General features: G+C 34.5%; 1 protein-coding gene across 1 annotated transcript; it reads left to right on the top strand.

The window, feature by feature from the left end:
• The first annotated feature begins 7647 nt into the window (after positions 1 to 7647).
• On the top strand, positions 7648 to 10311 carry LOC147558728 (receptor-like protein EIX1). The gene has a single exon (XM_086659090.1). It carries the CDS (start codon positions 7648 to 7650, stop codon positions 10309 to 10311), a length of 2664 nt encoding a protein of 887 aa, XP_086515216.1.
• The last annotated feature ends 2493 nt before the right edge of the window (positions 10312 to 12804 follow it).

Genomic DNA, 12804 nt, shown 5'->3' with positions numbered 1-12804 from the left:
TTGAGTTTTGGAGGGATTTAGAGTTGATCCAAAAGGGGTCTATAACCAAGCTTGGTCAATGACAGTAGACTAAGTCAATGTTTATGTGAAGTGCCCTTTAACAAAAATGAGAGGGCCGTATGGAACTTCCCTTTATTCCTTCTTATTTTTCTCTTTTGCTTCTTCTTCACTAAAAAGTGGTGGTGAAATTCATAGTCAAATAGCTGGGACGGGACTCCAAAGTTGGCCCGCACCTTACTGTAATTCAGTTAAATCATAATTAAGAAGTTTTATAGGGAATGCCCAAAGTTAACTCAAAAATAAGGAGAAGAAGAAAGATGGACATCGCCCTCAAGACCACACTGCCTCTAAGCATTTGTGAGATTGCCTTTAACAATTTTGAACGTTACCTATACAATCTCTCATCTTAAATCTAATGACTATCTAATTTACGTTTTGTGCCTTTATTGTGGGTTCTAAGTAAATTGATAGTAAATTTGGGGATTAAAAGGTTGAACAAGTGAGTTGGAAGAGTAACAAACGAAGAAATTGGTTTTGGGGAATAATGCGTGGGTCTTACTCTTACAGTCGCCTCGAATGAATGTTGGGTTTAAATTACTAGCTTAAAATTTAATATGTATTGACGTTAAAAGCACTCTTATATTGAAGTTCATAGTTTGGAGGACCATTTCTATTCATCTCACCATCTGTTGGAGCCTGGAGGACCCCCATGGCTGTTCAAGGTGCCTATTGCACGCGTATCGCCCCTTCAAAGACGTTCTTTTCTTCACTTGTGTTATGTACTATTTTGTCTTTACTCTCTATTATGATAATGCAAGGAAGAGAATCAAACCACGAAAAAATACAAATTACAATTAAGATAAGTTAGGAGATACTCTAGGCAAATTAACTGGTTGTGCAGAAAGTTCATCGGTTGTCGTCCAAAAGACTTACTCAAACTAAGTCAATTTGCATCCGTAATAAATTGATGCCATTCATAACTTCACAACAATCATCAGTAGAAGTCTTGGTGACTAGCTAGCACTGAAATTTCCTGGTTGTGCAGGAAGTTCATCCGTGGTCGTCAAGACTCATTCAAACTAAGTCAATTTGCATCCATAACAATTTGATGTGTTTGGCCCCATTTATAACTTCACATAATTATCAGTAGAAGTCTTGGTGACTAGCTGGCATTGAAATTTCTACATAAACAAGAAGACACAAGATAAATCTTAAAAGATTTATTCTGAGTAGTCTATAAGACTTCGATAAACAACCAAAAGAATTAGAATGAGAAAATAATGAGTTCAAAAGAACCCATTGAAAGATTGAATAACAAAATGTAACAGACCAGAAAATTGTACAGATTTAAAGAGTCTCCAATCAATTATACTCTCACAATATTTGCAAGTCTCAATTGTTGGGTGCTAAGGAAGATGATGGATTTATATAACTTGAGAAAGATATTTGATTGCTAGATAACTTAATTTTTTTCTGATTTTTTTAACTTGTTTTTGCTTGATCAACAACATTACAAAACACCTCTATTTATAGTAGAGGATTTAGCACATCTAGCAAAGCCTAGAGACTTCCACATTGGAACTTACAAGTCATAGTCTAAGCTTATCTCTAGTCTAAACTTATCTAGACCCATCTATCTTGAAGACCACCACAATTCATTTACTCCCCTCTAGATTTTTCTAACACACTTAGAAATTACAAATTACATTTTTTAACACCCTTTCTTAATTTGTAATTTGCATGTAGTTCTTGAACTTGAGAAATTTTTCCGTTGTAATAGCTTTTGTGAAGATGTCGGCCCATTGCTCATTGGTGTTGACAAATTGAAGTTGAATTTCTTCTTGCTGTACCAAATTGCGAATGAAATGATGACGAAGTTCAATATGCTTTGTGCGGTTGTGAAATACCGGATTTTTCGTCATTGCTATTGCGGACATATTATCACAATAGATAGTTGTCGGACCTTGTTCCTTTTGAAATAAATCTTCTAGAATTCTCCTTATCCAAACGACTTCACATGATGCATCGGTAGCGGCAATATACTCAGCCTCCGCGGATGATAAAGCAATAGTCTTTTGCTTTTTCGATGCCCAAGCAATAACTTTAGATCCCAACTTAAACACATATCCGGACGTACTTTTCCTATCATCAAGAGAACCAGCCCAATCACTGTCAGTAAAACCCACTAATTTGTTTTCATCTTCAGTCACATATTTTATTCCATGGTTTTTTGTTCCTTGAATGTAGCGTAAAATACGTTTGGCAGCGGCAAAGTGAATTTTACTAGGCTCACTCATGAATCTAGAGATGAGACTGACGGGATAAACAATATCTGGTCTTGTATTTGTTAGATAAATAAGAGACCCAACCAGACTTCGATAAATTTTAGGATCGACCTTAGGTGCTCCGTCATTTAATTGCAATTTTTCATTTACACCAATAGGTGTAGCAACAGGCTTGCAATTTGACATTTGGAATCTTTTTAATAGGTCTTCAACATATTTCTCTTGGGAAATAAAGATTTCTCCTTTTGATTGACGAACTTGAATTCCGAGAAAGTATTTCATGAGACCCAAATCTGTCATCTCATATTCCTTCATCATGGATTTCTTGAATTCTTCAACCATCCTTAGATTTGTGCCTGTAAAAATTAGATCATCTACATATAAACAGACAATTAGAAAATTATTTCCTTCTTTCTTCACATATAAAGATGGTTCACTTTTGCTTTTGTGAAAATTATTTTGCTGAAAATATCCGTCAATTTTACTATTCCATGCTCGGGGGGCTTGTTTTAAGCCATATAAGGCTTTCTTTAGTCTGTATACTTTATTTTCTTCTCCTTTTATTTTGTATCCTTCCGGCTGCTCAACATAAACTTCTTCTTCCAATTCTCCATTTAAAAATGCTGATTTAACATCAAGTTGAAAAACTTGTAATTTCATTTGAGCGGCTAATGCAAGAACAATTCTGATTGTCTCCATTCTTACTACCGGAGCAAATGTTTCATTAAAGTCAATACCGGGTTGTTGAGAATAACCCTTTGCAACTAGGCGAGCCTTATGTTTTTTAATTGATCCATCTTCATCAAATTTGGTCTTGTAGATCCATTTTAATCCAACAACATCTTTTTCTTTTGGAGGATCTACAAGTTCCCAAGTTTGATTTTTTTCTATAGTTGTCAGTTCTTCATTCATGGCATTTCTCCATACTTCCTCTTTTTCTGCTTCTTTGAAATTTTGTGGTTCATAAGTGAAGAAAGAAAACCCACATGATTCGTAGATATCATTTAGAGAACGTGTCTTTCTTGGAGGTGATTCGGAATCCGAAGAACCCTCATCAAAATTTGGAGAATTTTCAACTCCTCCATTTTCAGAAATTTGTGGCATCTCAGATAAATTTGATGAAGGAGAACTTTGATCTTCTTGACAATCATTAATTTGGAAAAAATCAGATTTGTTTTCAATTTGAGAAGAACTTTCTCCCCATTCCCAAGATTTCATCTCATCAAAAATAACATCTCGAGAAATTACCAATTTATTAGAGATGGGATCATGAAGACGATAACCTTTGGATTCATTACTATAACCAATGAAGATGAATTTCTCACCCTTCTCATCAAATTTTTCTTTTCTCAAAGGAATGTGAGAATATGCCAGACAACCAAAAAATTTGAAAAAATCTACTTGAGGTTTTTTCCCATGCCAAGCTTCATATGGAGTAATATTTTGAACTGCTTTTGTCGGAGACCGATTTAATAAGAATATCGATGTATTTACTGCCTCAGCCCATAGATTATTTGGAAGTCCTTTTCCCTTCAACATGCTTCGAGCCATTTCTGCAATTGTCCGATTCTTCCTTTCGGCCACACCATTTTGTTGTGGACTATAACGAACTGTGAGCTCTCTTTTAATTCCTTTTTCTTTACAATAATCCATGAAGGGTTTATAAATGAATTCTCCACCTCGGTCAGTTCTGAGAGTCTTCAATTTTTGGCCACTTTGTCTTTCTACAAGAGCCAAAAATTCTAGAAAAAAACCAAATGCTTCTGATTTTTGCTCAAGAAAATAAATCCACATTTTTCTTGTATAATCATCAACAAATAAGAGAAAATATCTCTTATTACTAAGTGAAGGTGTTTTAGTCGGTCCAAAAATATCGGCATGTACCAATTCAAGTGGTGCACGAGCTCTTGAAGAGACTTTTGGAAAAGGAAGCCTATGCATTTTTCCGTAAATACACCCTTCACAAATTTCATCATTTTTTGAGATGTAAGGAAGACCAACCACCATATTTTTCTCTTTTAATAATTTCAACCCTCTATAATTCAAATGACCATATCTCAAATGCCAAATATGAGCCATATCAACTTCACTTTTGAATGAAACATTCTCACATTTTGGCATAATAAGATAGAAAACATTATTTGAGGTCATTTGGACAGTGGCCACAATAAGATTTGTTCTTTTATCAACAATCTCACATTCTCCATTGTCAAAATGGAGAGAGTAATTTTTCCTCATGAGTTGCCACACTTAAGAGATTTTGTGTTATACCGGGAACATAAAGAACATCATGAATAAATTTATCACCTTTATTTGTAGCTACTGCAATCACACCCTTTCCCCCGGCAGGTTTTAATTTTCCATCACCAAGCTTTACTTGAGTAGAAACATTTTTTTCAAGTTCTACAAATAATTCTCTATTTCCAGTCATATGATGGCTGCATCCGCTGTCCAAATACCAAATATCCGATGGTGGTGTTTCAACATTCATGCAAGAAAATAACTGTGCTTCTTGTTTTTCTTCTGTAAAATTAACTTCACTTTTTCCTTTTTGAAACCAACAATCTCTTTGAGAATGATTGGGAATTTTGCATTTGGTGCATTTAAACCGACATTACTTAGATTCATGACCAATTTTTTTGCAACAGAAACAATAAGGAGCAGAATTTCCTTGAGAATTTTTTGTGTTGACGAACTTCCCTCGATTGTGTTCTTTTCCTTGAGATTGGAAAGAACCTTGTCCTTCTTGATGTTTTTCAAAATAATTTCTTTTTTGGAAAAACTTACTTCCTTTTTTTTTGTTGTTTTGAAATATTAATCTTTGATTGAAATGCTTGCTCCACCGGACTACTTTGATATCTATTGATTCTACTTTCATGAGCTTCAAGAGAACTAATTAGTTCATAAAAAGAGAGAGAAGATAAATCTTTAGATTCTTCAATTGCGGCTACAACATGATCGAATTTTTGCGGCAAACTTCGAAGAATTTTTTGCACGATTTTTTTATCTTCGATAGTATCTCCAAGACTTCTAATTTTGTTAATAAGTTCAGTAACACGAGATGAAAAAAGTTGAATATTTTCACTCTCCTTCATTCCCAAATTATCAAACTCTTTCCACAATGATTGAAGCTTAATAACAATAACTTTTTCGGAACCTTGAAATTCCTTTTTCAAAATATCCCATGCAATTTTAGCTTTAGTTGCACCCATAATTCTATGAAAGATCGATTTACTAACCCCTTGTTGGATGTATTGCAATGCTTTTGCATCCTTTTTAATTAGCTCTTTCAATTGAGCTATTGTTTTGCCTTCTTCTTCATAACCTTCATCAACTAATTCCCATAAATCTTGTGATACATAAATTGTCCTCATTTGAATGCTCCAATAATCATAGTGTTCTCCATCAAAAATTGGTATGGAATTAGGTGAAAAATTGAAGGTGGAATTTGAAGATGGTGTTGACATTTCTTTATGAGATTGAAATAGATAAAGGGGATAATTGGCTCTAGATACCAAATTTGTTGGGTGCTAAGGAAGATGATGGATTTATATAATTTTTTTTTTTTTTTTTGATGAAGTGGATTTATATAACTTGAGAAAGATATTTGATTGCTAGATAACTTAATTTTTTTCTGATTTTTTTAACTTGTTTTTGCTTGATCAACAACATTACAAAACACCTCTATTTATAGTAGAGGATTTAGCACATCTAGCAAAGCCTAGAGACTTCCACATTGGAACTTACAAGTCATAGTCTAAGCTTATCTCTAGTCTAAACTTATCTAGACCCATCTATCTTGAAGACCACCACAATTCATTTACTCCCCTCTAGATTTTTCTAACACACTTAGAAATTACAAATTACATTTTTTAACATCAATCAGATAGTTGGACTACTGAAATATTTCGAAAAGTTTTGTATTTGGAACGACTAATTCACTCAAAAGAAATAGAATCTAGCTCAAGTTTACACCGAAAAATAATGTTTCCAAAAAAAAAAAGAAAACCACAAATGGAGATGACTAGGAGTATTGATTCCAAAATTCGTAAGGTTAATAATCATACGAGCATAACAAAGAAATTGGAGGCAGAAGAATGAACTTGCAAGCATGTGCTATTTGATGCTTAACATACTACATCACATTTTTTTCATGAAAAGTTAGAACTTCCATATTTTTTTCTTATCAAGTTAACTCTTTTAAGTTGTTCGAGGGCTTTCAACTGAAAAAAATTAGACATTTCTACATAAAGAAGACACAAAAACAAAAAGTTGTTCCAGGGGAAAACGCAGTTTAAGCCCCTTCAGACACGCTTGGCCTAACTGTGTACTAATATGCCGCTATTAAGATATGGCAAACGAAAGAAAATACAACTAATATCGGCGAGTCTTCATGACTAGCATTGACATTTCTATGAAAAAAGACACAAAAAATCCTATCAAACAGAAAGAAAAAGCTTCTGTCATTGTCGTAACTTAATGTCATATCCTTAATACCCCAAGTCCAATAAATCATATTTCCACCTCCAATGTCAATCGAGCTTGGAATCTCTCGGATTTTGGAGTAAATGTGATACCCTCTGAGCTAGCAGTTGTTGAAAACTCAAACCCATTGACAGGGCTAAGGAATAATCAAACTTTACAAGGTAGAAAAGTCTGAAAACTTGAGAAAAGTCTGACTAATTTTATTGTCCTAATCTTTGCAAGTTTTAATGGAGCCATACTAATTTAGAATTTTTTGGTTCCTAGTCAAAAAATCTACCCCTAAACACATATTTAGTCCCCCCTAATATTAATATAGGATTTTAAGCCAAAATAATAATTATAATTGATATTTAGTCCAAATTAGTTAAAGTATGTCTAGACTTTAAAGTTACAGTATTTTTCTGTTTAAAAGTTTTTGTTTTGTTTCATAAATTACCTGTTATTTATTGTTAAAGTTTCATACTTTATTTCATGTTTTCCATACTTTATTTCATTTTTTTTATATATGTCATACATAACACGTTATTTATCAACAATGTTTCTTACAAAACGAAAAGGACTGAAAACCTATTTTCTGGGAAGATTGGACCTTAAACTTTTTTTGAACTTTATTTTGGACTAATTTATTAGTCTCTTTGTGGCCATAACATCTTAAGATATTACCCCCCACGAAGAATTGATTGGTTGTACAGAAATCGATTGAAGGTCGTGTTGACTCGAAAATTGACAATTCAGCTAAAAAATAGATTACAGTACGAGAGGTCCTACTACTACGTGGAAAACGTTAGATTTTTTGTGTGTCTGCAATTCTGTATATATATTAACAATTCAGTTTGAAAACACACTTAATTTCTGATTTTGATTTCAGTTCTTAATAATGGAGTCGAGATCTATTTTTCTAACTTTCTTTCTTGCTGCACTTTTCTTATTCGGACCAGATTCCAACAATTTCAGTTTTGGTTTTCTTTGTAAGGAAAGGGAGAGACAAGCTCTTTTGTCCTTCATAGCAGATTTAAAATATCCAGATGATTCATTCTTCCATGAAATTCTAAATACTCTGTTTACGAAGAATAAGAAGAATATATTATCTACTTTGGGTGGTAAAGAATGTTGCACTTGGCCAAGAGTGTTTTGCAATCCGAAAACGGGAAATATTGTAGAACTTCATTTTCAAGAGCTATCACTAGGTGGTAACTTAAATCCTTCTCTGCTTGAATTAACGCATTTAAATCATTTGAACTTAAGTTTCAATTATTTTGAGGGTATTCAGATACCTTCTTTCTTGGGCTCCCTCCATAATTTGAGATATCTCGACCTCCACAGTGCTCATTTTAGTGGAACTATTCCTCCGGCAATTGGAAACTTATCCAATCTTCATTTTCTTGATATTAGTAACAACTATTACCTGGCAGGTGTTGGGGACCTTCAATGGCTCTCTCATCTTTCTTCTCTCCAACATCTTGACATGAGTCATGTGAACCTCAGCAAGGTAAGTCATAAGTGGCTACATGTGATTAACATGCTCCCATCTTTAGTCGAGTTACATCTTGTTTTTTGTGATTTAGATTTACCTGTCGTACCAACTCTTCCACACATAAACTTTACATCTCTTTCAATTCTCGATCTTTCTCGTAACAAAATAAATTCTTCATTTTTACCTGCATGGTTATATAATCTTACTAGACTTGAAGAACTTGATCTAAGTTTCAATAATTTCTATGGAACGATTTCGAAAGATATTGGAAATCTATTCAACTTGAAGTCGTTGGATTTATCAGTTAACAAACTTTTTGTCCCTTTGCCTGAGCAATTGGGGAAATTGCAGAATCTCAAATACCTCTTTCTCGAGGATAACTCCTTTTCTGGTTCAATTCCCTCGTCGTTAGGAAGATTATCATTATTAAAGGATTTACGACTTCAAAATAATGAATTGAATGGATCACTGCTGGAAACAATAGGGCATCTTTCAAATTTAGAAACATTAGTAGTCTCTAGTAATGAATTACAAGGCGTTGTAACTGAAGCTAACTTTGCCAATCTCCGAAGACTAAATAAATTAGAAATTAATTCAGTTGATTTGAAGTTGGGGTCTGCTTGGAAACCTCCTTTTCAACTTGAACGGTTATCATTTAGAAATTGTCACATAGGATCTGGATTTCCCGAATGGTTAAAAACACAAAATAAATTAACATATGCTGATTTTTCCAACACAAGAATTTCAGGCATGGTTCCTACTTGGTTTTGGAGCATGTCTTCTCAAATGAATTATTTAAATCTAGCCCACAATCGACTAACTGGAGAATTGCCAAAGCTATTGAAATCAAATTCTAATCCTCGTATATCTGGTGTTTCTCTATTAGATCTTTCTCACAACTCCTTATCTGGTCCTATTCCAGATATTGGCGAAATGGACAGATTAGATCTTCTTGATCTCTCAAACAATGCTCTGTTTGGAGAGATTCCAGATAGTTTGTTTAACTCATCGTATTTGTCACTGCTAAAGTTGGAAAATAATAAGTTAAGTGGAAAAATTCCAAGCTCTATTGGTTATTTAGTTCAATTACAATCCTTGCGTTTGGGTAATAATTCTCTATCGGGTGAAGTACCTCAGTCATTGCGAAACTGTACCCACTTAAGAACAATTGATCTTGGTGAGAATAAATTTAGTGGGAGCATATCAACATGGCTGAGAGGAGGCTTTGAAAACCTTGTAGTTCTAAGGTTGCGTCAAAATAAGTTCAGTGGTGATCTTTCAGAAGCACTTTGTGACCTTACTTCACTACAAATACTGGATGTCGCTCATAACAACTTATCAGGATCAATTCCAAGATGTTTAAGCAATTTAAGCGCCATGGCTACGAATCAAAATCTGGCATTCTATGTTTATATCAGCAGTGTAACTCCGATTTATAATGAAACCGTTTCACTGGTGACAAAAGGTAGACAATACGAGTACAATTACACTCTTACGCTTCTAATTACAACCATGGATCTTTCTGGGAACAACTTATCTGAGGAGATTCCTCAAGGTCTAGCAAAACTTCACGAGTTACGATCCTTAAACTTATCCAACAATCATTTTACAGGAAAGATCCCTCATAAAATAGGCGAGATGCGCATGTTGGAATCTCTTGATTTCTCAAGAAACAAGCTTTCAGGTGTGATCCCTCAAAGCATGATAGATTTGTCTTTTTTGTGTTACTTGAACTTGTCATATAATAACTTGTCAGGGAAAATTCCTTCTAGTACTCAATTACAAAGCTTTACTGAACTGAGTTATGTTGGCAACCCTAAACTCTGTGGTATTCCACTCATGAACTGCAATGGCGATGAACAAGTTCAATCGCACGGATATGGTGATGATGATGAGGATGATGATTTGCTTGAGATGAAGTGGTTTTATATTAGTGCGGGAGTGGGATTTGTAATAGGTTTTTGGGGTTTCTGTGGGGTGTTATTATGGAAGCAATCTTGGAGACATTCTTATTTTGGGTTCATTACTTCTATAACACAAAAGCTCTTTAAGTTTTGTGCGTGTTAGTCTGGAATTATGTATCAAATAACAGATCAATCATCTCAACAAAAAAAAAAAAAAAACAGATCAATCTTAATGAGAATGATAAGACTTTGGTTATTCAGGTTGTGATGGTTGTTTTTTTTTTTGTGTAATCTCATTAGTTGTGCTACGATAAGTTGTTTGGAGCCACTCATCCAAGATTTGGTGGTATTGAGTAAAAACTAATATTTATGCATAAGTAAAAAAAGGTAAACTCTAAACTTTCGAATTCTACCATTTTTGTCCTATTTCTTATTTTAGATTTAGTCCTTTATGTTTCGATCTTTTTAATTTTTCATATTCATTTCTTCTGGTAAATTTATCTTTCTACTCTTAAAATTTTTGTTATGGCAATTAGAGTTTGTTGCGACCGAAATCAAGTAATCCAAGAAAAGCAATAGGAAATAAAGAACAATCCCACAAAACACAAGAGATTTACGTGATTCGGTTAGTGAAACCTATTCCACGGCGCGACAACGGTGCGATTATTTCCACTATGATAAGCAAACAAGTTACACAAGAGATTCGTGAGAATTTCTCCTAGGGTTTTAGTTTATATAGCCGCTAAAACCAATCCCACCGCCTCACCGACTCTCTCTAAATCCGAAATACATGGATACGTTATCACTAATAACCGACAAAACCTTAGCTCCGCATTCCAGCTCTGTCTCGAAGTCCAACTCTGCTTCGGAGCCCTGCTTCACATACCAACCATGTCTCAATAATCAGCCCTTGAAATCAACATTGATACGCTAACACTAATTACCATTTCCTTGTAAGCGGGTTGGTGAGTTGTCAACTGGGTTTCGATATCGACCCATATTCAAGCCACTTTCAACAATTCTCCGTATTCTCTTTCTCTTTCTTTAATTTTTTTCTTATCCTTCGTTAACATACACTAATTTGGTCTATTCGTGAATAATAGGGGGCATGTTCTTAACAAATAGACCAAATCTAGGTTTGTTCATGATGAATATACTCCATATTCCTACATTTGGTCTTTTGGTGAAAACTAGACCCCTTTGTTCTTCAAAAAAATACCAAATATATGAGATGAAGAGTTATTTTAAATTTACTTAGAAGTAGAAGACAAAAAAAAAAGGTCAGTGCTTTGGAAAAATAAGAATATTTTTCGAGGTGCAAAGAGTTTGTCAAAAATTAGTCACTTTTGGTGACCAATTTATTTTCTAATGTTAGGGAGAGATAATTTTGAGTGAATGTTTTTGGCTTTTTCTTTTTGTTTCCCCAACCCCACCACCATTTTTTCTCCTCTTCAATGATGGCCGCCAACAAACTGTGTGGTCCTTCTAGTGGGGAAACCTAGTTAGATTTGATCTAGTAAACCAAATCCGAGCCCAAGTTGGTTTCCTATGGTCGGTAGAATTAGGGTTAAGGGGGAGTCTATAAACACTACCTCTAATCTAATTTATAATAAGGAAACACAATTAGAAACGAACAAAAAGATAGAGGAGAGAGGAGGATTTCCGCCGATAGGAGGCCTACAACGGGGTTGAGTATTTTCAGCACACAATCTTCGGTTTTAGGGAAATACGACATTGAGATCTTTTGTGATTGACCTGACATTTTGTAAAGGTATTCCTGGCTTGTTTATCTAGGTTTTGGGTGGTGGGATTTGAATTTGGTGGTCGGAATCCTAATGAATTTTGGGTCGTTTTGGACGACACATTTTTAGGTTGTTGTACTCTTTCTTGTGAGGTTTTTTCGTGTTTGAGATTGATTCTTTTGAGTTTTGAATCTCTGTTGTGTTATATTGAACAAGGAGAACGCAGTTTGTAACTGAAATGCTTATTACAGTGGATTTGGAGGGGATCTTGATAACTTCGGTTATTTGTTTCTTTGTGTAAGTGATGAAAAATTTGGGTAGAATGATAATTTTGAATAGTGCAAGTTATCATCTAAGGAGAGGCAAAATGGAGGATTTGCTCTTTGTGAAGGAATTTCATATTCCAATTTTTCGTGAGAAGAAAACCAATGAGAAAACTAATTATCAGTAGGCATTGCTACATCGCCAAGTGTGTGGTTTGATGAGGGAATGGGTAGATGATAATGTGTTGCATCGTATTGAGAATGAGACTAAGGCTCACTATTTTGTGGTTGAAGTCACTATAAAACAGAAAAGTTTTAGCGATGACAAAAAATCGTCGCTAGTGTACTAAAACCGTCGCTAATAGGTTTCAGCAACGAGATAAAATCCGTCGCCAGAACCGCTGTCGGGGATACTATTACTGACAGTTGGTAACGACAGCTAAAAACTGTCGTTGATGTTCGTTATATGTGACGACTTTTAATAAAGTTGTCGTAGCAAAAAGAAATTTGACTTTTTAATTTCTGGCCCTGACGCTTAATAACCTGTCGCTACTGTATAGTTGCGACGCAATAAAAACCGTTGCTATCCAGTGAAAATACATTTTTTTTTACAATTCCACCTCTGCGTTGATCTCATGATTTCAAGTTAAT

Source organism: Eschscholzia californica, unplaced genomic scaffold (assembly GCF_041429995.1).
Source record: "Eschscholzia californica isolate CP2 unplaced genomic scaffold, dmEscCali1.0.p SCAF_2, whole genome shotgun sequence".
Classification (NCBI taxonomy): Eukaryota; Viridiplantae; Streptophyta; class Magnoliopsida; order Ranunculales; family Papaveraceae; genus Eschscholzia; species Eschscholzia californica.
Note: the sequence above shows the minus strand (reverse complement) of the source record. Positions and strands in the feature narration are given on the sequence as shown.